At 35.4% G+C, this 24,358-nt stretch overlaps 4 protein-coding genes across 6 annotated transcripts; 2 read left to right on the top strand and 2 right to left on the bottom strand.

The window, feature by feature from the left end:
- Positions 1-412: 412 nt before the first annotated feature.
- LOC306872780 (uncharacterized protein) lies at positions 413-3,157 on the bottom strand. The gene is made up of 6 exons (XM_079421571.1): positions 2,589-3,157; positions 1,920-2,038; positions 1,668-1,778; positions 1,383-1,439; positions 1,139-1,291; positions 413-851 (listed from the first exon to the last, which is right to left on the bottom strand). Exons 2-6 carry the CDS (start codon positions 2,004-2,006, stop codon positions 744-746), a joined length of 516 nt encoding a protein of 171 aa, XP_079277697.1. The 5' UTR covers positions 2,007-2,038; positions 2,589-3,157; the 3' UTR covers positions 413-743.
- LOC306872779 (membrane-spanning 4-domains subfamily A member 12-like) lies at positions 3,037-5,126 on the top strand. The gene is made up of 6 exons (XM_079421570.1): positions 3,037-3,169; positions 3,983-4,093; positions 4,240-4,296; positions 4,469-4,615; positions 4,699-4,815; positions 4,986-5,126. The coding sequence occupies exons 1-6, from the start codon at positions 3,044-3,046 to the stop codon at positions 4,998-5,000; spliced, it is 573 nt and encodes a 190-aa protein (XP_079277696.1). The 5' UTR covers positions 3,037-3,043; the 3' UTR covers positions 5,001-5,126.
- A 1,901-nt stretch (positions 5,127-7,027) lies between these two features.
- Positions 7,028-10,067, top strand: LOC306872777 (ankyrin repeat domain-containing protein 22-like). 2 transcript variants are annotated; one of them, XM_079421567.1, is made up of 7 exons: positions 7,028-7,134; positions 7,666-7,802; positions 8,109-8,204; positions 8,309-8,469; positions 9,232-9,315; positions 9,422-9,584; positions 9,683-10,067. In XM_079421567.1, the coding sequence occupies exons 2-7, from the start codon at positions 7,668-7,670 to the stop codon at positions 9,842-9,844; spliced, it is 801 nt and encodes a 266-aa protein (XP_079277693.1). In that variant the 5' UTR covers positions 7,028-7,134; positions 7,666-7,667; the 3' UTR covers positions 9,845-10,067. The 2 variants fall into 2 exon arrangements, with proteins under 2 accessions (XP_079277693.1, XP_079277694.1); XM_079421568.1 differs by lacking the exon at positions 8,109-8,204.
- A 2,210-nt stretch (positions 10,068-12,277) lies between these two features.
- On the bottom strand, positions 12,278-22,561 carry LOC306872774 (uncharacterized protein). Of its 2 annotated transcripts, XM_079421553.1 has the most exons (9): positions 22,371-22,542; positions 18,294-18,340; positions 17,852-18,148; positions 17,485-17,769; positions 16,681-16,892; positions 16,358-16,456; positions 14,789-14,914; positions 14,338-14,442; positions 12,278-14,057 (listed from the first exon to the last, which is right to left on the bottom strand). In XM_079421553.1, exons 1-9 carry the CDS (start codon positions 22,376-22,378, stop codon positions 13,947-13,949), a joined length of 1,290 nt encoding a protein of 429 aa, XP_079277679.1. In that variant the 5' UTR covers positions 22,379-22,542; the 3' UTR covers positions 12,278-13,946. The 2 variants fall into 2 exon arrangements, with proteins under 2 accessions (XP_079277679.1, XP_079277680.1); XM_079421554.1 differs by lacking the exon at positions 17,852-18,148 and having other exon boundaries at positions 22,371-22,561.
- Positions 22,562-24,358: the final 1,797 nt, after the last annotated feature.

Raw genomic sequence — 24,358 nt, 5'->3', positions numbered from 1 at the left:
CCCCTAACTTTGATTTGATATGGTATCGTCGTATGTTCAGCTGACTGAAAGGGAAACCCCGATGTGACAGGAATATTCCACATGTAGCATGGCAGCAGGGTTGGTCCTGATATTTCACCAGAGAGGCAACATAGATTTATATATATATATATATATATATATATATATATATATATATAAAAGTTTAATATTTCAGAAAGAGTGGTCTCACACATTTACAGATGTAAGCACTAAAGAGACATTATTTTAGCTTTTGGAATTACAAGCACTGTAAATTGTGTTTTACACATTTGATTCTATCCATTTCATTGGACCAATAATTTGTGATTTTAATAGTTTTCAGTGTTTCGTTGATCGTTTCATTAGCAATGATTTCACTGCTAATTTAATAAAGTGGTCGAAAATACAAGGTTGCAAATTTGGCACCACATTGCTTTATTTAATTTTTTTACTTAAAAATAATAAAGCAGCAAATAAACTTACATTTTCAGTAATAGTGGGTTAAATGATTACAGTGTATAGTAAGTTATGTCTCCAGTTTCACAGACTTTCAAATCTGTATGTTTTGTACATGACAATATTGTAAATTCACATTTTTAAGAAGAAGAAGAGAAAACAAGGACAGAAAAACAATAGCAGTGATTATGATTTGGCGGCAAAATACTAATTAAAATATTAGGATTAGATGCTCATAAAAAATCTGTGCCTAAAAGAGAAGTGTGTGCTGTATGGAAAATGTAATCTCAATGTATTCTCATTCCTTTAAATGCAGAAAATGATAGAAAGCAATGAATAACCAGAGCTGCAATATTATAAATCAACAGCTGCCCAGTGATGGCTGCGTAAAAATTCTGTCAAAACAAAAAGAGAAGATTTAATCAGTTCAAGTTTAAACAAAATAAAAAATCAACTTACAACTATTCAATAATATATCTGGCCAATACATTCTCCATTAATCATAATCAATAAAAATAGTGTGAGTCACAGCACAGAATATGTGTGTTATGCTGTTTTGTAATGTAGTGGTATCTTTTGGAGTTAACATAATGAAGTAGACGAGAAGATTTTAATGTGTAAAACAGGCCAGTTTTTATTTTCATTTGTGTAGCTGGCGGATACGTCGATACTCTTCACTTACTTGAAAGATCGTTTCTGGACAGGTGTAGTCTTCATGGGATTCATGTGAGCAAGGAGGGATGTTCAGAGAGGTACTTGCAGCATAACCATACAGAATAAGTCCAATCAGTGTCCCCACCAGGCCAGCAAGACCACAGATCAGACAGTTTTTTAACTTACAGGGAGAAAAGCAGATAATTGTTTTTATGTCAGAATAAAGTTGAACAATTCAGAACCAATAAGAAGCTCTAGTTACTTGAATTTACCAGTTCTCTCTTAGGAGTTCTCTCAGATGCCATACCAAATGATCCAGCAATCACAGACTACATTAAAAAAATAATAATAATAAAAAAAAGAATTAGAAGAGAAAGTTGATCTTACATTAAAGCAACTGTCAGAATAAATTATACAATTGTACAAAAGCTTATTAATGGGCAGAATGTGACTGGGACTTGTTGATATGTGTTTATATGCTATGTTTGCTTTGTGTATGTTCATTTATGTATTTGTGTTTTAACAACTACAGTATCTTAGTAGTGAAATAAACATACCATAGAACCAACACAGAGAGGGCACACAAACAAAAATGTTATATCAAGGCTGATGCTGTAGGTTGGTATAGTCAGGAGGATCTGGAACAAACCTAATAATATTGCCATAAGCTAGAAAGGGAAAACACATGGTGAGAGTAAAAATTCAAACAAGAACAGCAAAACATCTCAAAGAAGACTGTTACAGTAAGATCCCAAACTACCATTATCTGTCTTCCTTAATGACAAATTATTTGGCCCGCATCCACTTACTGCCACCACTTCCGGGTCATAAAACTTGAACAGGCGATGGAATTTGGGAGGATCCAAGTCAGCAGACAGCATTTGGTTGCTTGACATCTTGAAAACCCAGCTAAAACTCAACTGCGGTACTGAAAAACAGAAAGATTTCAAGGTCCAGATCAATGATTATAATGGCTCCTTACACACTTAGATCATAGAGAGAGAGTCGGTATGAAACAGGATCTGATCCCTCTGGATTAATGGAACGTTTTGCGGGAATACAGATGCTGGTGAAGAAAAACATCTTTGTGAGGAGAGGAAGTGGGCGGATATAATGTGTCTGGAGAGAAGAGCAGCACAGCTTGATACAATCCTGATTGCTCAACAGCAGTGAAGAGGAAAAGGGTTAGGGGTAGGACAAAAAAAAATAGTACACTACATGCATTGCCTTAAGTGGGCTGGACTGACCAGATGTCCAAAACAGCTTCAGTTTGCGTTTATATTAGTTTGTATACGATCACAAATGCACACGATAACTATTGCATGCCACTGCACAATTTAAATGCACTTTTTAAAAACTAGTTTCAGGTATCACCCAAAAATACACTCATGAATTCAGCAAGAAAGTATGTCACATGTTACTGATAAATATGTCCGGTCAAATGTAATTTTAATGCAAATAAAGCACTACCGACTCACCTCGAATCTCGTTTCTGGGAATCCTAGAAAGCTCGTGGCTGAGAGGAACAGAGCTGTTTATGAAGTGATAGAATACGCTCGATAAAAGCTCCTATGGGGAGAAGGGGCTGGACAGACCCCTTTTCTTTGTGATGCTTGCATAAAAACGCAAGGGTGGGTCTAACTGTTTTTGTAATACAGAGAGAATTGAAGTCCAGATCTTTTCTTTGGAGTTGTTGCGCACTTAAGAGATTAATTCGAGGAACAGGAGAAGGTCCAGCTAGTCCACAACAAACTACTCGAAAGAACGTGCTGAAGACTTTTTGGGGGGGTCAGCCTGTCTCACTCATTCATGTGGAATTCCTCTCTGCGTGTACATCGAGTTTGTTGTACGTCTTAAAAGTATCTGACATTACTCAGCTGTGTTCTTCATTTTGGCATTTGTTATTACAAACTCACTTACTTAAAAACGAAGGATGACTTTGACCTTGTCGACGGACCTCTCAGTGACCACTAGCCCAACTCAGGTAGAGGAAAAACTACAAGACAAACAAAAAGCTCTGCGGGACAGCATCGAGAAGGGGGAGCCCAAAATATTCGGGGTGAGTGAACGTCGTGTTATGGCTTCAGTAATCTTAAAGGGCTCCTCGCAGGTTTTCTCAGGGAGGTTTTCTGGCACAATTTTACATCTTGAAAGCAAACGGGGGTTCTTTTCACTGATAAATTCATAAATTAACTTAAAGCAAATGTCTTCTCGGTCACAATAGATTTGTATAACAGCAAATAAACAATGTGTATAAATGTACATTTTCTTTGAACCTTGCATCTTGTCTTTATATCTGTATCCTAGGCTATGTAATATGCAATTATAGACTTCAAAATCTCTTAGGGCTCCTGATTCAGGGAACATGGTGATTAAAAACACAAACACTTTAAAACAGAATTTCCTCTGAAACAATGAATTCTATATTTCCAGTATACAGTTGTTGTTAGGGGTTTATATTGGCCCCTGCATTTTTACCATTAACAAAGTCGATCATTTAAATAGCCTATACATTACAACATTTATAGTTATGTTAAATAATATTTCAAGAAAATCTACAAATATAGTGTAGTACATTAAATATAAAACAGTTCTGATTCGTGTGTTCCAGTCTTATAAATAAGAAGATTCTGTCCTTAATATTTTTAGTATAGTCTTTAGCACTATACTACTCATATTGTGTAAATGTGAAAGAAGTGCTAAACACTGAATAATGATTGTAGAGGAAAGATCATTTTTGTTTACGATACTATCAGAAACAGTTTAACATCACACCTCGGCTAAAACTGATTTAAATTACTCTCTTAAATTTAGATTATATGTTGATGTATGAAATTCATGCTGAGCCACCCCTCTTTTTTCTGTCTCATAGGTTGCTCAGATTGTAATAGGATTGCTGATCATCTCCTATTCTATTCCTCTGCTCTCCGCTGAGAGGACAATGATACTTAACTTTGGTGTGCCATGGTGGAGTGGCCTTATGGTAAATTACACTAATACGTTAGGACATGGTTATATAATAATTTAAGGTGATGGCAAAGTATTTAAAGGAATGTACATTAAATTGTATATCTGCCAACAACAGACCTATCACTGAACTTCATATCTTGTTTCTTTTTTTCCAAACAGTTTGTCATTTCAGGCACAGCTGCAATAGCATTGGAAAAATATGCCAACTTGAAAACAGTGAGTTTGAACTTACAGCAAGACAGACAAACTGTTAGAGCACATTTTAGAGACTGGCATATGCCGTTCTTGTATTTCACTCATACCCCAAATGCAAAGGCTCCACAACAGCAGGAATATTCTGTATAACAGAAAATCCAAAATAAATAATTAAATTTGCACTTGTTTTTAGGTCTCTGTTTGTTTGGCAGTCTCTGCTGTGACCATTATCATCTCAGTTATTGCACTTATCCTATACTATGCTGACTTTGCTTTAAATCCGGCAACTGAATGTCATGAGGGACTACACCAGATGTGTGACCACCGGTATTATGCCACTGTATGTATCTCATACCCTCATATGTGAGAGTTCTATTATATTAACAGTTGTATATCTTAGTAAGGACTCTTTCTTTAAATCAGCATTTCAGCATGGGATTGAAGACAACCATCTCCTTGGTCAGTATGGTCCAGACAGCAATGTCCTCTGCTTTTACAGTTATACTGTATAATCAGAGGAGGAGCTTTACAGACTATGAGGTAAATATTTAGTTAGAAAAATATGATATTATATGTGTGTGCGTGCATGTGTGTGTGTGTGTTGTTACTATTGATTTTGAACTGCCTAATTCATTTATAAATTATTCATTAAATTCAAAGTATGCTTCAAAGGTGAGTTTCTAACGTGGATTTCCCTCTTTCTATTTCAGACCATGACTGAATGACATCTTGCTTAATCCCAAGACATTTCTGGATTTAAATACGAGGTCCTTAAACTGTCCATTTCATATAGCTTACATGTGGTTTTTCTTGTGCCAATGTATTTAGCAGAAGTGTTGTTATATTTTTGGAAAAATTGAATGTGAATTGTATACTTTTATATAAATAATCAAAATATACAATATATAGAATAATAGAATATATATTCTTATTAAAATTACATTTAAAGATGGTCTCTTTGGTTTTATTTTACAACTTGAAACAGCACCTTGTTCCCATCATTTTGGCTCTACTTTGTTTGTTAGTTAGCCTACTAGAAGAAAAGGTTTATTTAGAAAATTGGGTGGATTTGATTTCCTACACTCCATAGAAGAACCATTTTTGGTTCCACAAAGAACCATTCAGTAGGTTCTTCAAAAAAACATCTCTTTCTTACCTTTTTATAATTTGAAGAACCTTCTTTCACCACAAAGAACCTTTTGTGAAACAGAAATGTTCTCCAGATGTTAAAAAGGTTCTTCTATGGCAATGTGAAGCACCTTTATTGTGTGTAAGGTGTGATTTTACTGTTTCCAAACTACCAATCAAATTATCTTCCTTTCACCAACAGGTCTTGCTGTATTGGAAATTATTATACAATCACAATTTCACTCCACACAGAACCCCAATATGGAACAATTGGTTTATTCTATTTAGATATAAGTCTCTATATGTATTCCTGATTGGCTTGAAAAGGGTGTTTGGTCAGTTCTTCATTTAATGAACGAGGATAGGAGTTTATTATACTTCTGTGACGTCTGTGAACATAAACAATTTGAGCGAGTTTTAAATGCCATTCCAAAAAGTTTTATAAATCTGGTACAAAACACTTTTGTTAACATACCAGATGGATCATGTGAACTCCTGTCACTTCTCTTTAATGGTAAAGACCTCAAAGCAATGCTTCCCAACAAACTTATTTGCTCTTGTGTCAATTCTGTACTATATCCAACATCCTTGTACCAAAATGGTATTTTGCAAGCTTATGATAAGCCATCTGTTAAAAAATTTCGAACACAGTATATTAGCTTTCCAGTGGTTTCTAAAGCAAAGGAAACTCATTTTAAAATATGTAATGGTATATATCCCTCATCTGAGTTTTTAAGACACCGGTTTAATTTTGAAGAAAATGCCTGCATTTTCTGTCAAGTTGACAGGAACAACTGATCATCTTTTCTTTTTTGTATGTATTCCAGAATTTTCTGGTAAAATATGTCTTAGTGGTTGGAGACAAAAATTCACTCACTGCCCAATTTTTTAGAAAACACATTATGTTTGGAATGCTATTAGATGATAAAAATAATGATTTTCTCATTAATATAATGTTGATTCTAGGCACATTTTTTTTTATATAAATGCAAATGAATGAAGACAAAACCTTATTTTTCTGTTTTTAAAAGAGACTTTATTCATAACTAGGCTACTTTCCATCATTGGAATAGCCTATATAAAAATGCAAAAGGCCCAGAAACTTGTTGGAATAATAAGAGAACTTGGTTTATTTGAAGAGGAATGAAGAGACCCCCTACTTACACCATTTTCTTTTTTCTCCTTTTCTTTTCTTTCTCTCAGACTGTAGATATTCATTCTACTCTCTCAGAAAGTCTATTGGTACTTTGCCTTTATATTGTATTACGTGCCTTGCTTAATATATATTTATTTATATTCATCAGTGCCATTACATGTATATTCTGTTCATATGTTCAATAAAAAAAGTTACTAGAAGAAACAAGCCAGCTTCCGGCAAATCGTCACAGTCACATGACACGAGCTAAATGCTTAGCTCACGAATATTAATCATGAATTATGTGATATTCGCCGTTGTACAGATTTTTTTTATGGAAACAATAAAAAATCCACTTTAAAAGAGCTTGGTTCACGAAATAGTAGTCAGAGCAAAAACTAAGAACTAAAATAAACAAACAAATAAATAAATAAGCAGCTCAGAACACCAAGCAACAGACACGTTATCTATTAAATATTCATGAGCTACACAGACAAATATTCGTATGTTGGTTGCTAACAACACAGACAACGGCCCTTCAACAGAAGCGATTTATTCGCTGATCCTGTTATATATCAGTTTCTACTTGATATAAGGTTTGTTTCTAGTCTCAGGGCAAGCGCTTTGCTGTAAAGCTGAGGGGAAAAAGTAAAACAACGTTACACAAAACCCTCATAACTTAGCGTCATTTTGAGTTGTTGTGATAGCTTAAATCTGAGAATAAAAAATAATCATATTAAATGATTTTTAGTCAATCAAATCTAATAATGGTGTAATGAATCAACTTGTGGCGCCTATGTACATTAGCTTGTTTTGGGCTCTTATTAGCCTGTGGCGTTTGTCAATGACAAATCAGTGAAGAAAAGTAGAAACAGTGATAAAAAAACGTCAAATGTTTAGTAAAAAAGATGGACCCTACTCCAGTTGATCTGAACAAAACATGTTTTTTCAAAGTTAAAAATATGGGATTTATCTGTCCTTGAGTATATCTAACCTCTTGCTTGTTTTTCTACAAAGACCATGCAATAAGTATATATATTGAATTTGGTCCCTGTGTGCATCACAATATTTCTAGAACTCTTCATTTTAAAACTAACAAACCACCTTGCTTTATGTCTCTCTCATAGTGATGCAGAAACAAGCTGTGGTGAATACCAGCTTCAAGCCCATCATCATTAACAGAGTGGTGGTCCGAGACAAAGAGTTTCTGCATAGACTGGGCAAAGTGCTGAAACTTAAGTGGCTACTTGGCAAAGAAGTCCAGGCATGAATAGACTCGCTTGCTAACAGTGCCAGTAACACAATAATGACACATACATTTTTTTTTTTAGGCTGGAAACTTTATATTTGAACATTGATTGTACAGACAGGTCTGTTATTCAAAGGAATAACTGTGCAGACACCTTAAATGTAATATTTTACGTCCATATAGCTTTGATTCCATCCCGACTTGATTGTTAAACAATTTAGACCAGTTTCACCTGTTCTTTGATAATATGTAAAGTTGAACTTTATATGAAACTTATTAATATATGTCCATTGTGCTTGAAATTACTCTGCTATCTCTTAGATAAGGAGATCGCTCGTTGACAGAATCATACCGTGTTTTGCTTGCGTAGCTGTGGAAAACAATGATTTCTTCTCTCTAAGTGCTCTCCTAGAGAAGGTTACTAAACTTCAGGTTTCCTAAACTAAAAAATTTGGACAGCAACAATTTGAATTTAAACCTATTTTGTATCTAAAGTGATTTCTTTATTATTTATTTAAAAGTTGGATGTCAATTGCCAAACCTATGACGATGTAACACCTCTTCATACAGCCTGTGAGTTGGGGAACTTAGACATGATTAAGTTCCTGCTAGCAAAGAGAGCGTCTCCTCATAAGGTGAACCGATTTGGACACTGCCCATTTTACATGGCCATTAAGAACAGGTATTTACAGTACACCTCTGTGATCAGAAATCAGGTGATTGAGCTGACATTTTTGAGTAGTAAAGTACGTCAACTTCTATTTCATCTATGTGTATGTGTTGCTCCTGTCTGGCGTTTAAAGTGCTGCAGGGGTGACATATTTTTGTAGGCCATAACCTGGAAATGAGTGAGCATTTCAGCGCTACCAGTTCCATTGTCCCGAAGTCAACAGGATTTTTGATTAAATGTCTGAAACTTTTAAGAAAATCTCTTATCTTTTTAGAAAATGTTTTCACATATTATTCTATAACATAAAATACGTCAGTAATACGTTACCCCCTTGTTTTTTTTTTTAAAGAGGTAATTAATTGTACTCACTACATCTACGCACTAGCTCACTTTTACAGTCTCATCGCACTCTCTCAAACTATTCAGACACAAACTTTCAGGGAAAATGTTTTTAAATAAAGACAAAAGAGTTGTTGGAATCCTAGACTTTTGTGAGGCCACATAGCTTATTTTCTGCAATAAGATAAATTAATTTTTCTGCAATTTCTTCCAAAAGCAAAATCCCATTGTTGAAGGCACCAACTTCCCGGTTGGCCTACAAAAATGTCATCACTGCAGCCCTCTATTGACAGCTGCCCATTTCACTATAGGTCTTCTAGCTCAATTGAATTCAAACTAACAATAGGGGGCAGTAAAACCATTTGTACATGCTCAGCTTGAATATGTCAGTGTAACTGTGTTTCCAGCACATGTGGTGACTAGTGTTTCTTTTAGGCGCTGTCATGCTGTCAAACTCCTGCACATGAAAGAAGTCACTGTTAATCTGCACCCTGTGAGAATTGCCGTGGAATTGATCCAGTAAGCATTAATCACATAATATCTCACTACTTCCCCCTGTAATATGCTTTATAATATATTTTTATGTGCCTGTGAGATTATTTTTGTGTAACCTGTCTCTCAACAGAGCGGTACAGACCAGAAATTACCCTCTGCTGCGTGCCTGGGCTCTATCAGGAGTCGACATGGACACTAAAGACTACGATGGACGGACAGTAATGCATGAGGCAGTTTATCTGAAAGACAAGTCCATGATCACCAAACTACTGGAATATGGAGCCACACCACTGGTATAAACTACTGTCTGATTGGACAATACAATTTTTTTAGGCTTTTAATGTTTGTTTAAAAAAAATACATCCCTATTTTTTAACCTCTTCACTCTTAGGAGAAAGATGTGTGGGGACAGACAGCCATGGATAATGCTCAAAATGAGACCGAAATAACGGCTCTGTTTGATCCTCTTTTCACGGTGATTTGCCCGACTAAAGAGGACTATCTGCTATACAAGGCAAATCATGATAAAAGAGTATTCTTTTTGTCAGCATAATTATTCTGCATTTGTGACTTCCTTTTTCCTATTGTTCTGTATATGTATGAGGAAAATAAATACACTGCTAATCATTAGTATTAAATAAACTACTAATAAGACTAAGAATAAATTTATACTACTAAATGTGTGCCATGCTGTTGGTTTATGGTGCACACAATAGTCGCTTTGTTTTTGTTTTTTGTTGGGGGTTTTTTTTACAATAAAGATAGGACTCAAATTCATACGCCTTTTTTTCCCTGGCATTTTCAAAGGTTTTCTAAAGGCTAAGCTTGGTCTTTCACAATTCTCATGTGGGGTCAATTCATGAGACGTTTCTTCTGGATGAAGGGCGCGCAGTCTCGAATCATCGGTAGGCGGCAGGGTCGGTCCTTCCAGGAAAGAGAAAGCAGGCATTGTTCCGGGAAAAGGAACGCTTTATGGATTAGTTTCTTAAAACTCGGGTTTATTAGTGAAGGATAGATCTGGCATCCTCCCTAATAGCATTTCTGATATAAAAATGCCCATCTTAAACTTCATTTAGTAATCCCCTGGCTCTTTCCATGTAGGACCTCAGTAGTATTGCCCGTCAGTTGTTTTCAAGTTTAACCCGTCGTTTGCGAGTAACACGAATACGAGTTTAAACACACTTATTTGTGCCGGTGTGTTATAAGCGTAGTTAAAGGTACTTTTTAAAATGGGCGGTGTTTCTATTTTACCACACTTGTACTTTCAGTTTCATATCGATTGATACCGTTGTGTCACTCTTTGGAATGGGGCGAGCAGTCTAGTCCCCTAAAATTTGTGCGGTCCATCATCACAAGTTTGTACGAGGAAGCCCACAGTTGCCTGGTCTCCACATTTGGTGAAAAGAGAGTCGACCTGTCTCTCAAGGTGAGCTTACATTGTAAAAATACTCTGTCATATTTGTACTAAACTTTGTGTGGCATTGCATAATATAATTAATGCCTGCTCTATGAGAAACCAAGTGGCAACCAAGCAAAACATTTGACCACAACTCTGAAATTACCTTGACACCAGCTCAAAACTTTAAAATGGTTATGAAAAGTGAAGGTGATTCTGAGAAAAGCAGAACTAGAGTCATTTGTCACATGGTTTGCTAATTTGCTAATGCAATATATATTACATAATGATGCTTGCTGTACTGGCAAGTTATTTTCTTTGGTGAAAAAAAGCATAATGATATTGTATTTGTTTATTCATGGCATCAGCCCTTAATATGGTCATCCAGTATGTTACGGAAATCTTGGAATCAGCTGGAATTGACGTTAAATATACAGAAAATCATACTTGAAAGTTTCAATTTATTTAAACCAAAACACATTCTCACATGTATGTTTTCATTCATGTTTTTATCTAGCCAAGCTACTTTTCCAAAAAGTTACTCCGGAGGGAGTGATTTTTGTCGCTCAGTGGGCCCTTCTGGTTGTTGTGGCCCACTGGATAATGTCCTTCATCCTGAGTTTGGTTGTTGGAGCTATAAGGCTGGCTCTGTGGCTGCTGAAGGTCACCTTTGCCACAGGCATGTTTGGATTGTTTCTCAGCGACACTAGAGCCTCTGCAGAAACCACAGCGATAAGACTAGCAGGCCTGGCATGTGTTTGTGTGCTGTTAGGAATAGGTACAACATCTGCAAAGCCAGATAGGCACCTCGAGGACAAAAGCAAGATGCTGGAGAGACGACTAAGAGAGATGGAGAAAAACAAAATGGGTTGACAGGGATACTCTTGTCAGACCAGAAGAAACTAAGTCCAAGGATGTAATCCAGCATGATATTGTGACCCTGCAATAGATCCACATGTGCATGTTTATCTAAACTTGAAAGGTGCTTCAATATTCCAAGATTATTTATTCTCAAGTAAAATCTGTTTTAGGGTCCCATAGCACAATTGGATCTGGCATTCGAGGGGTTTAATTGCTAACAAAAGTTATGTTTCTGGGGTCTTAAGGTACAGAGAACAGCAAATGTCTTTACACTGCAGTTAAATATTCGTGTTTTTTTGTTTTTGTTCAATGCATTATTCAGGGATACATTTGTTGACAAAAGCCCTGTCCAATAAATGGTCTTCTTGGCAGCAGTCCACTGCATTTTTTCCCATGACTCTGTTTTGGAGTGAAAAATCCTAAAATGAATCCCTAAAGTCACAAAAACAACATATGCTGTTGTAAATAACTGAAAAATTTGCCTCTGCATTCAATCTCATGCAGATGTAAATCCTCTACGCAAGTTCCAGAATCTCCACCATTTTGTTTATTTTATTGGAGATGTGTTTTTGTTTCTTTTTCTGCAACACCCAATTCTATATCCCCTTGAATCCAGTGGAATCTTTTGTGTTATGGAGAAATTTCTGAAACTGGTTGTAATGTCTTTTTTCATAAAATCTAGAGATGCTTGATTCTGACTATGTGCAGACAATAAACAATAACATGAATGCTGATTATGATGATGTTTATTGTCATTCTTATTATAGTTCAAAGTGTAACAACAAATTAAATTTAATCTGTTCATATAGTGCAAAATATAACAAGAGAAACGACATTTCCAGTTGGCACCATATGTCAGACAAAATAAAAATGCATATGAGAATATAAAATATGAACAGTAAATTCAGAAATTGATAGAAGTATTTTATCTTACTAAAGAAGAATGGTAGGCCTTTTTATTGTCTCAATATCCATTGTGATATGAAGGGCAGTTAAAATAAGGCATCTATATTCAGCTACAACATGAATCACAATATTTTACACATATTATCAAGATTCAAGTATAAAAGTTTTGTTTGCGCCATTTGTTGTTTTATTCCAGCTACCTAACAGCACTATGAAAATGCCCTAAAGAAATGCTACTGGCATGGTAGTTGAGAAAATTCCCTGAAACACTGTTAATACATTTAAATTCACTTACAAGCATTAAAAGTAACATGCATTATATGTATTTAACTGAATTAGCCATAAACCCTGTAATGTTTTCACACATGTGTCAGATTCCTGGGATTTACATGATGCTGTTAAAGCAGGTAAATAAAAAAACACGTATATTTTAGTTTTCTCAGGTTACAGGTTTTTGTTGTTGTTGCACAACTCTACATTTTTGGGGCGTATCTACAAAAGAGCTATTTTGGTGTGTATCACTTTAAATGCAAATTAGCTGCATATTCCCTCCCCATTTTCAGAACAGGACCTAGCATATACATCTGGAACGCGGCGCTGATCAATAAAAATAACTTCGATAGCAAAATACGGTTAAAACGCTAAGCACTATAACACAATGACTTGCGCAAACATAAACGTATTTAGCTAGATTTTGTGGCGCATTACCTTCAAAAATAGAAGTAATCCGCTGCGTCCTCAGCAGCTCAGATGTTGGGAGAAAATGAAGACTCTAGGACTTTTGTTCAGTTTTACTTCCAACCACAAAACACCAGGATTGCTTTGCGATACATAGTTAATGTTACAGCTGCTCAAACAAGGAAAAAACGGAGGACAGCATACAACCACTAAGGGCGGAAACTATGACAATGCCAGGCTGTCAGTCAGCTGTCATTGGCGGGGTCAAAGCAATGTGATGTCATATTGCTTAGAGAATCAAAACAGCAGGCCTAGTGAGAGGGTGGTTCACAGAACGCCAACACACATTTATGTCCAACACCATTTTGCATAATAGGTGCTCTTTAATATGAAAACATTTTGCTGAAAATATGGAGGTAGCTTTTTTTTTCATTGGTATGATTCAACAGCTTTTATACTGCTACTAAAGAGCAGCAAGAGATTACTCTTAAGAAGTAAGAAAAAGAAACGTTGCGTTGAAAGCTTTTTTTTAATTGGAAAAGTGTTAACAGGGATTTGTGGTGCAGTACCTAATATATATATTTATTTATTTTTAATTGTAATATCCTTGTATTGCACTTTAGCTAGACGTGAGTCCTGAAAGAATATGTCTAGTCATAAAATATTGAAGTAGTAGTTTTAATTAAGGTCCTATTAGTTCTCAGGCTAAAATTCTGCTTCTTCTTTTTAAGGCTTGGATTTTGTATGAATCTAATGACCAGCTAAGTGTTTGTTTCTATATCCCTTGCAGTGATCATTCAGGATTTTGGAGCAACTACAGGAAGCTGCTGCCAGAAGACTTTCCTTTGTTAATGTCAAACTGGACACCAGAGTCACTGGAGTTAAGGATATCCATGGAAATGTTGCTCATAACAGACGGCTGCGACTAGAAAAAGAAGAGTGTGAGACAGAGAGACCTTGGGAATATGAAATATGTCAAAAGGCATAAAGCTTTACTTTTATAACATTCATTTTCAGCAATGAGTGGCACATTTTCTGTAATTTGTTTAAAAAGAAATGTCAAAATGTAACATGAATGTTGCTGTAGGCCTGGACAGTTAAAACAGGCAGATGTTAATAGAAAAAAAACAAAACAATAAATACTATCATATGACCCCTTTAATGATTTAACAGGCTGTCAAGGGCAGAAAAAGATTAGGTGTTACCTCAGGCTGAGGTGTGAGCAGTGGTGCAGTTGGCGGCAATTCATTCATATTCATCCCTGTGGGTTCAGGCCCAGGAGGAGCACTGTTCATTACTGGCGTATAGTTCTGAGGACACACACAGTATCATGTTATACAAATGTATACACAATTGAGCACGTAAACATAAAGACTGACTAAATTAATTTGTGTGGATATTTTAATGCAAGTGACTTGAAAGAAAGTAACAAAGAAGAAATCACATAGTAAATGTACATTGAATAAAAAAATTGATAGAAAGACAAATATTAGTAGAATTGCAATTGTGTTATGAAAAAACACTTAACCCTGTGTTGTCCCCTTCAGAACCATTAATGCATTTTAAATAGCTCTTTATCTTTACATATTACATTACAAATAAACAGATAGAAATAAATGTAAAGCAAAAGAGATTTGCAAAAGATTTTGGATGTACCACTGGTGCAGAAGGGTTATACTGGGGCGGGGGGGCATTCCACTGGGGCGGCTGAGCAGGGGGAAGTCCAGGTCCAAAGTCAGGAGGATAGACAGGGTTTTGAGGCACATACTCAGGATAAAAGCCCTTAAAAAGAGAACATGCACAAAACTGATTTTTAAAGTTTAACTTTAAATAAATAAATAACTCTTTACTGGTTTATGTACTCACTGCTCTCTTTGTTTTATTTATTTTTATTAAGTTTTACATGGCTAAAAACCAAACCACAATTCATGTTGGTCTTCCGGACAATGCACACAGAACATGTTTTTGCTTTCCACTGCTTGATTTTACATTGTTTTTCTATGTAATAGGGCTGCCCCTAATAGTTGACTAATCGTTAGTCGACCGGAAGAGGCTTGGTCGACCAAAATTTTATTAGTCACTTAGTCACATTGGCGAAGTCAGGCAGATCGTTAAAGGCTGGTCTATGGTAATACAGTACATCCAGCAGGACATCCAAACGCTCGCCTATCATTCATCCACCACAAATATGGCTTATCATCTGAAATATGTAAGTATTAGCAACAGTGTCTGTGCGGAGTGTGGAAGCTGAACAGCAGCGTGCTCACCGCAGGACAGATGGAGGCGCCGGTGTTCTCACTTGCTCTTAAAATACTCCTTTATTTTTGGTCATACAGATAAGAGTAATACATCTTTCAAATCTGTAAAGACTATACTTTTATTTGTGTGCACTCACAATAACAACTAAACATGCTTTTGTAAAATAATGAAAGCAAACAGGATGCGCTTTCTGCCGTCTCTGTGAACTTGAGCGCGAAACTCTGTGTATATTTATGCCTTACAGACTTTAAAAATATATCTCTAGAGAGTGAAATGTCTACTTTCAAATGACCCGATTTAAATGGAAAACAAATATTCTTAGATTATGTAATCTGTGTGAAACATGCATAAAGGCGCATCCTGCGCAGATGACGAGTCAGTGTCGCCGACTTCATCTCTTAAACCGAAACAAAGAAAACACTTGTTTATCAGTGAATTATTCAAATGTTAATGCAGCCTCCTCACTGTTTTCCCTGACACATTCATAATCATTACTTCTGCTGGTGCAATGTGGCAAGCTTTATGCGTGCGCTTGAGCGCTAATTAGGCTTTGTAGGCAATTAAAGGCCCATTATATTGATTTAAATGGTTTATTAATAAACGTGTGATTAGTCGACTAATGCTTAAAATGAACGACTACTAGTCGACCAGAAAAATCCTTAGTCGAGGGCAACCCTACTATGTAAACATGCCTTTGTCAGTTGCCCTCGCATCTAGCACCTTTTGCGGCAATTCACATGACACATCATTCCAAAATCATGTTGCTCAAATAAATTTTTAAAAAACGGGTCTCTGACCCTGCATTATTTTCCCATTCTCCTATTCTAGAGCTAACTAAACAAATGGGAACTTGTATTGAAAAACTTTCAAAGTTGCTGCCACCTCAGGATTAACTTTTTGTAACATTCCTTATTAGTCACTTTGGGTAGAAGGATCTGCTGTCAATCTCAGTGTATGTGAACTCACAGGGTTAGGAGGAACAGCAGGTTGTCCGCTCGACCCTGGTGGATAAGGATAATGAATCTGGCCTTGATCTGGATGAGGCGGATAACCAGCGATGTAGCCCTTCAGTCAGAAACAACAAGCTATTAATAGTAATTACAATGTACTCCAGCTGCATTCACTAGATTATTCTATTTATAGATTATTCTATGTCACTTAGCATGGTTCTGTCACAAAGAGTTTACAAAGTTTTTTTTGCTCTTCTATTGATTTTGTTTGGCTTTTTGTTTATAGGATAGTAGAGAATGGACAGGAAAGTGCAGGAAGAGAGACAGACTCTATTTTACCTGGCCAGGGTCTCCAGGACCAACAGGATTAGTCACAGTGTTGCTGCAAGGTATAGACACTGGTTCGGTGTTGTACTGCCCTGTTTGTGTGTCTGATTTAGATGTCCGGCAGCTTTTGCAGATTCTCTTTCTGCAGCAGAAGCAGACTCCTCCAGGAATCCCAAGCAGCAGCAGAGCTATAAGACCTTTACTAGGGGCAAAGTCATGTTGATCTACAAAGATATTTGAAGAGATGAAAGAAGAACAGACATTAAGAGATGTAGTAATCGTAATGCATGAAACCCAATTCTCTAAAATAAAATAAAACATTTTATTTGAATATACACAACCATTTAATTTTTTTTATTGTTTTGCAAGTCATCTCTTATGCTCACCAAGGGTGCATTTTTGTATAAAAATACTGTAAAAATAGTAATATTGTAAAATAATATTTACAATTTAAAATAAATGTTTTATATTTTACAATTTAATTTATTTTGTGATGCCAAAGCCAATTTTTCTCCAGTTTTCAGTGTCACGTGATCCTTCAGAAAACATTCTAATATGCTGATTTGATGCTCACAGAATATTTCTTATTATTATCACAGCTAAATATTTATGTAGAAAACGTGATACATTTTTTGCAGTATTCTTTAAAGTTAAACAGAACTGCATTAATTTGAAATAAAAATGTTTTTTAATAGTACATACGCATTTTGATTAATTTAAACAGTCACTTTTGATCATGCATTCTTGCTGAATAAGCATTAATTTATTTAAAAAAATATGTAATTTTAAAAGATTTTTAAAAAATTATTTTCTTACCCACTAATATCATTGTATTGTTTGTGACGAGTCTTCCTTTGAGATCGGTGAGCTCGTATCTGCCTAAATCTGATGCATTTACATTGAGAATCTGAATGGTTTCGCTGTTCACTTTAAGCCGGTTGATGTAGTCAGGGTGGTTTCGTCCCACAGGAACTCCATTCTCCACCAGGGTGATAGATGAATAATTGCTGTAGAAGTGAAGTGTGGCATCACTCTGCTTGAGTCCTGCCAGAGATATGCTCAGAGTTTCACCTGCGACACGATCAATGACTTCTCTGCTGGCTGTAGAGAAGGACAGATAGTGAGGATATGTGGACAGTCACAGAAATATTAATCTGCGATAGAGGATTAAATTACTACTCACTCTTGACCCTCACTATATAACTGGAGATAGTTGAACCAAAGTGATTGTACAGGGTGTAGCTTCCCTGATCGTCAAACGTAACATGTCTGATTCTGAATGTCCAGCCCTTAGTGGCGCTGCTCACTTCGCCTTTGCTAGGTTTATTTGACCGGAAAGAAAAGATTTTGTATTCCCAGATAGTAAGTTCTTCACTCTCATCAGCACTAATGAACTCCAACCTCTTTGTCCTCTCAGGAAGATCCAGAGTAAACTGATGGCCGTGGATTACAAGCCTCTGAGATATTGCAGAGACTGACACTGAGGGAGAAATTTTCTTTAGAGTGGCAAGATGAGTAGGAGTTCTTTCGAAATGGCAGTTAGCATTGTGTAGGCTGTTTATTTAAATTAACACATTATTCAACTTGTCCTGTTCAGTATAGTTAATAAGCAAATGTTGTAATACCTGCACAAACAACAGTTGCAAGCAGGGTCCAAATACTCAGCATCTGTCTGAGAAAAGATCTAGCATTATTGCAGATAGATTCTAAAAACACATTACATTAAAACATCAACCTGAATCCAATATGCTTGTTTCTAAAAATCTGAATAAATCAGATGTCATATGATTCCATTAATCAGAATTCGGGGTCATTTAAACGCTTTTTCAGAGTATTCCCACGCTCTAAAAACACTGGGTAAAAAACAGCTGGGGGAATATAGGACAGAACACGTTGACATATATACCTGCATAAATCAGAATTATGGGTCATCTAAACACCTTGTTCAGCGTATCTCCTGATCAGTTGTTTTTTCTTTGCGCATCCAAACAAAAGTAATACTGGCTGATATGAAACCTATAAAGCCTCATCTTATATATGATTAGTGCTGTCAAACCATTAATCGCGATTAATCGCATCCAAAATAAAAGTTTTTTCTTTACATAATATGTGTGTGCTGTGTATATTTATTATTTATATATAAATACAAACACATGCATGTATATATTTAAGAAAAAAAATATGTTTATATATGAAATATATTTATATATAATATAAAATATAAGAATATAAACATATAAATGTATATGCATGTAAATATTTCCATAATATATACTGTATATGTGTGTGTGTATTTATATATACCAAATAAATATACACAGTACACATACATATATTATGTAAACAAAAACTTTTATTTTGGATGTGATTAATCGCGATTAATCGTTTGACAGCACTATATTTGATACATGAATTTCTAAGGTCTCTAAATTATCAGCATGATTAAAACTTAGCAGAAAAACTTGTTGTACACAATCTATTACATATCATCTGATGGATAGTTCATACTTTTTTGCAAGTAAAAGGCCTTCTAGTACAATTTAAAAAATGTCCACCTTTAGGGGGAGGTACTTGTATAAATCTTTACTGATTTTAAGAGTAAACTAGTGCTCTCAAACGATTAACCGCATACAAAATAAGAGTTTTTATTTGCATAATATATGCGTGTTCTGTGTATATGTATTATGTACACACACATACAGTATATATTTGTAAAATATTTACATGTCTACATTTATGTTCATATAATTCATATTATAAATAAATATATTTAATATATAAACATATTTTTCTGAAATATAAACATGCATGTGTGTGTGTATTTATATATACATAATAATTATACACAGTACACATACACATATTATGTAAACAAAAACTTTTATTTTGGATGCGATTAATCGCGATTAATCATTTGACAGCACTAAAGTAAACATATGAACAGAGCTGGGTAGATTACTTACAAATTGTAATCTGTTACTGATTCCAGATTACATGACAAAAAGTGTAGTCAGTAACGTAATCTGTTACATTACACATTTTAGGTAATATAATCAGATTACTTTTAGATTACTTTTGATTTAACTCGTTAATCACATTGATTTAAATAGCATTATCTTGTACCATAATGATGTAAAAAATGCAAAGAGTAAGAAAACGTGTTACATTCATTGTAATTTACAACATAAAGTGCATGAAACATTATATTACATCAAGGTTGGTTTCCCAAACTAGGGTTCATAAAGGAACTGCAGGGGGCTTGTATGTTTAATGCAAAGCTCACAGTTAATTAAATCATAAAAAAATTAATCATTTTAAAACAAACTCCCTTTTGAGGAAAGTCTCTTCACTCGGCGGCCATATTTGCAACGCCTTCTTAATCTTAATGAATGGGGGAATCCTGAAATCTCAAAAACTGCTTGCTGAACTCACAATTAAATTACATATGTCAAATCAGCAACATAAATCTGAAATTAATGGCCCAATGAATGTTGTTTCTTATGCTCAAATAGCATTTAAAAAGCTTATTTTTCAGGCTAGACCAGCCAATGTGCATGCGGAATCATAACCTGCTTATACTGTGCATGTGCATTAGCTGGTCTAGTCAGGTTTCTATGGGAAATTTGGCTCTTTCATTTAGAAGGTGGGACTATTCCTACATATTGCGCATTGCAGTTTCTCCTATTCATAAGTAACCCTATAGGAGTGAACCGTCTTTGTATTTCTATAGTCTTTGTTTTAAATAAAACACTTACTAAAAAGATTAAATATTTTTATTTACCTGCATGTCATGTGATCATTAATCAACATCAAAGAAACTGTGAACATGCAAATGTGTACTTAATATATTCGGTGAATAAGGTTTAGATGACAAAAAGTTTTGCAATGCCTGCATTACATGTAACTAAGAAATAATGTGAATATGTGCATTTTAATTCATTAATAATACATGGTTAAACAAAACCTACAGAGTAATAATTCAAATAAAAACTAATGTGTTCATCAGTAGTTGATGCAATGTTGAAATCCTTCTTAAACCTGAAATTATTTTTGTAAATCCAGTGGTCAAATGCTGTCGCCACCTGACTAATGACTGATCTCTGGGTGAATGTCCAAAAAACTGGACTATATATATACATATATAATATGTATATAATGGCTATTTTAGAAAAGGCAAAAGATGAAAAAGAGAAATTAGAGAGAATCAATCATTTATGAATAATTTATTGTTATTGTGTGAATAATATGTAATCATGTAATCCATAAAATGTAACTGTAGTCTGATTACAAGTACTTTAAAATGTAATTTATTCTAATTACAAGTACTTATTTTTTGGAATCTGATTACGTAATCCAGATTACATGTAATCAGTTACTACCCAGCTCTGCATATGAATACCCTTTATATCGTTAGTAATATTTCAAGACAAACACTTACTGGACTGAAGCGACTTATAGGTTTACTTGATTATACATACATAATTATTTAGAAAAATCATGGTAAAATGTATCAAATATGATGCATCAGGCTTTTAAAGAATGTTGAACATCTCTCAGTCATCATATTTCACACTGCATTGTTTTTTGCCCCCACAATAAAAACTACAGAGCTTTGATCGTAAAACTAAGCATTTAAATTGCATCCTACTAAGACATAGTTTGGGAGATATAGAGTGACAAGTTAACTTTTATATGCATTTTATGTAAATTCAAAGTGATTTACATTTCAATCATTTCATCATACTTTTGTGGCCATAATAATAATAATATCTGCACCAAATAGCTTATTATATTGCTCTGAGTAAAATCAACGTTTGTCTCCTCAAACATTTTATCTGATACAAAACATAAAACCATGCATGTAGATTTTTTTAAAAAACAGATCTTAAAAACAGCTTAGTTATTTGAGAAAGATTCAAGATCAAGGGTTAAACCACTCCAGGCAATCCACAAAACTCATAATTTTTTGCAAAATGCGCACGAACAGCATTCCTCTGCAAGTCAGTGCCCCATAGTTCAGCTGCAATTCGTGCTTTATGCGATCTTTAGGAAACGTATAGTACAGGTTATATCATATGGCGCATAGCATGTTTTTAAGTAAACTGGAACGCCTACACAAATGGCGGCTAATGGTCAGCTTTCCTGAAGGGCGTTAAATTACATGATTGGGCCAGATCTTCAGTGACATCGTGCTACTCGCGAAAGCACGAAATAATTAGATTTAGTTATTCCAAGAAACCCAATAAATGAAAGAAGAAACAACAACAACAACAGATTATTAAATCAAAAAACGTCACTATAGCTTACTCAAGTATGAGACGCAAATTAATCTATCTGCGCTTTTAAGATTTCGGTTTCATCTCAACAATGCTTCGAAAAAAACAAAAAGGAGTGGGAAATGTTAGCAACAACTAAAGCAATGTTTGACAAAATATAGTCATCTTAGGCGCGTGTTAAAAATAGGAGGGTGACTGTTAACAAAAAACGCTCACGCGCTTATTGCATGTACAGCCTATTACTTTTATTGCAAAGCGAAAAGAGGAAACAGGTGTATTAGAATTTAAAACAACATCGCTTACAGAAAAACGACTTTGCATAAGGAAAATAAGGTTTAAATCGCGTAATGCTAGCGTTCGGGGGGGGGGGGTCGCAGTTTTAACAAAGATGATATTCTTCACACTAAAAGATCATAGCCTACTCACAGTTTCATTAATATGATGGCTGTTTCCGCTGTAAATGTAGGATTTAAGCGTGTATCGAGAGCTGTAGATTACTGTCGGTAGGAGTGTCCTGTGGGAGTCTGGCAGAGTTCAACTAAGCCCCTGTGCTGTCGTGCAAACAAACCGCCCCGGGCACATTCCGCTCCTTTTGTCTTGAAAAGCTTGGACGCAATGGACGATTAATGTTTTTGTGGGGATTGATGTGTGTGTAGGCTTGGGCTGAGTATTTCAAAGAAGAAAATATCGCAACAAATGTGGCAACTGTAGCCTGCTCATCCCAGTTTGTGAGAAATATGATCCATTCCTTAAATGTCCAAGAGCAGAACCTTACAATTATTATTAATTATTATTCCCTAAATGTGTGGTAGGCTATAACTGACAATTTCCCTTCAATGCCATTGACTATTTGTTTTTTTGTGGAACGCTGATTGAGCTTTAGAGTATTTTTGGAACTTCCAAGTAATTAACCAAGTACTTCCTTTAATGCCTTGGCTTTAACACAAAAATTTGATGTTGATTTAGTCATTTTAAAATAAATACAGGGGTAATTAACTTAGTCATCACACCAATTAATTAATTTTATTCCTCAAACCTAATTCCATATTCCCAAATATAAAGGAGACTAGGCCATCTATTTATGTTAGTGCTTCAGCCTTCAGCTGTCCCTTCTATATTCTGTAACAGCTAGTTGTCTCCATTCATGGACAAGCCCTAACAGAGGACCACACCAATTCAGGCTGTCAATACTCTGAACAAACCCAACAGGATACATCTGTCTCAGTGCAATGCTTATGCTCATGAGTACTTTGTGGGAGGGATGCATAGGGTATGCCTTGTTACATATGCCTAAATACAAATTTAACAATTAAAACATAATATAATGGTTAAGAAACAGTAGCATCAGTTCATTAAATATAAGCAAAGTTTCTAAGGAGATTTATGCTATAGCTCCTGTTGTCTTCATAAAGAGATCCCGATAAAGAGGTATTGTATGGCAGCTTGTTTCTGCAACAAGATTTTTAAAAAAAAAGGTTGTTGCGACAAGTGTGTTAACATTTCGCAATTCGGCATTCGTTGCAATCCTGAGAGGTCGCAAGAAAAATTCAGAACATTTACATTTACATTTAGTCATTTGGCAGACGCTTTTATCCAAAGTGACTTACAATTGGGGAATACAAAAAGCGATTCATCTTGAAGAGGCAATCAGACAGAGGAAGTGCTCGTAACACCAAGTCTCAGTCATTGTTCAAATAAGTACAAGCTAGTAAGGGAGGGAGAGCAAGATAGAGCGAAAGAGTGAGTTTTTTTTTTTTTTTTTTGAGTTTAGGATGAAGTCAAGTACTGCCAAAACAGATGAGTTTTCAGTTGTTGCTTGAAGATTGACAGGGTTCCGGCATTCCGGATAGGGGTGGGAAGATCCTTCCACCAGCCAGGAATGGTGAACGAGAATGTTCTGGAGAGTGATTTTGAGCCTCTCTGTGATGGTACCACAAGGCGTCGCTCACTAGCAGATCTCAGACTTCTGGAGGGGATGTAGGTTTGTAATAGTGAGTGGAAGTAGGAGGGTGCTGAGCCTGTGGTAGTTCTGTATGCAAGCATCAGTGTCTTGAACTTGATGCGAGCTGCCACTGGTAGCCAGTGCAAGGAGATGAAGAGAGGTGTAACATACAGTAAAGAAACAGGCTTCTATAATTCCTCAGTTTTTCCTTCTGAATATGGTTTGAAAATGAAAACATCTGCTTCTGTAATTTTACTGAATATTTAAACTTTTAATATTGTCTTTGGAATGGACGCTGGTCGTTTTAGACAAAAAGGAAATGATTATCTTATAGTAATTTAGGTGTTGCCATACTGTCTTATCATTTATGGATTTCACAACAACCCTTTTTATTTCACATAACTTTTAATCTTAAAGGAAACAGAAAAGTCGATGGTAGTTCGAAAACATTATCTGTCTCACTAAATGTTAA

This window comes from Barbus barbus (assembly GCF_936440315.1).
Source record: "Barbus barbus genome assembly, chromosome: 7".
Lineage (NCBI taxonomy): Eukaryota > Metazoa > Chordata > Actinopteri > Cypriniformes > Cyprinidae > Barbus > Barbus barbus.
Note: the sequence above shows the minus strand (reverse complement) of the source record. Positions and strands in the feature narration are given on the sequence as shown.

Bases quoted from the DNA above. Each gene is read 5' to 3' on its own strand.
- LOC306872780 (XM_079421571.1), bottom strand. From the start codon at position 2,006: ATGTCAAGCAACCAAATGCTGTCTGCTGACTTGGATCCTCCCAAATTC. The intron at 1,779-1,919 runs GTAAGTGGATGC...TTCCCTTTCTAG, and splicing joins ATGACCCGGAAGTGGTGGCA to CTTATGGCAATATTATTAGG. The intron at 852-1,138 runs GTAAGTGAAGAG...TTGTTTTGACAG, and splicing joins GTCCAGAAACGATCTTTCAA to AATTTTTACGCAGCCATCAC.
- LOC306872779 (XM_079421570.1), top strand. From the start codon at position 3,044: ATGACTTTGACCTTGTCGACGGACCTCTCAGTGACCACTAGCCCAACT. The intron at 4,297-4,468 runs GTGAGTTTGAAC...ACTTGTTTTTAG, and splicing joins AATATGCCAACTTGAAAACA to GTCTCTGTTTGTTTGGCAGT. The intron at 4,616-4,698 runs GTATGTATCTCA...TCTTTAAATCAG, and splicing joins ACCACCGGTATTATGCCACT to CATTTCAGCATGGGATTGAA.
- LOC306872777 (XM_079421567.1), top strand. From the start codon at position 7,668: ATGCAGAAACAAGCTGTGGTGAATACCAGCTTCAAGCCCATCATCATT. The intron at 7,803-8,108 runs GCATGAATAGAC...GCTATCTCTTAG, and splicing joins TACTTGGCAAAGAAGTCCAG to ATAAGGAGATCGCTCGTTGA. The intron at 8,470-9,231 runs GTATTTACAGTA...TGTTTCTTTTAG, and splicing joins TACATGGCCATTAAGAACAG to GCGCTGTCATGCTGTCAAAC.
- LOC306872774 (XM_079421553.1), bottom strand. The intron at 16,893-17,484 runs GTAAGAAAATAA...ATATCTTTGTAG, and splicing joins CAATACAATGATATTAGTGG to ATCAACATGACTTTGCCCCT. The intron at 14,058-14,337 runs GTAACACCTAAT...TTCTTTTTCTAG, and splicing joins TGCTCACACCTCAGCCTGAG to TCGCAGCCGTCTGTTATGAG.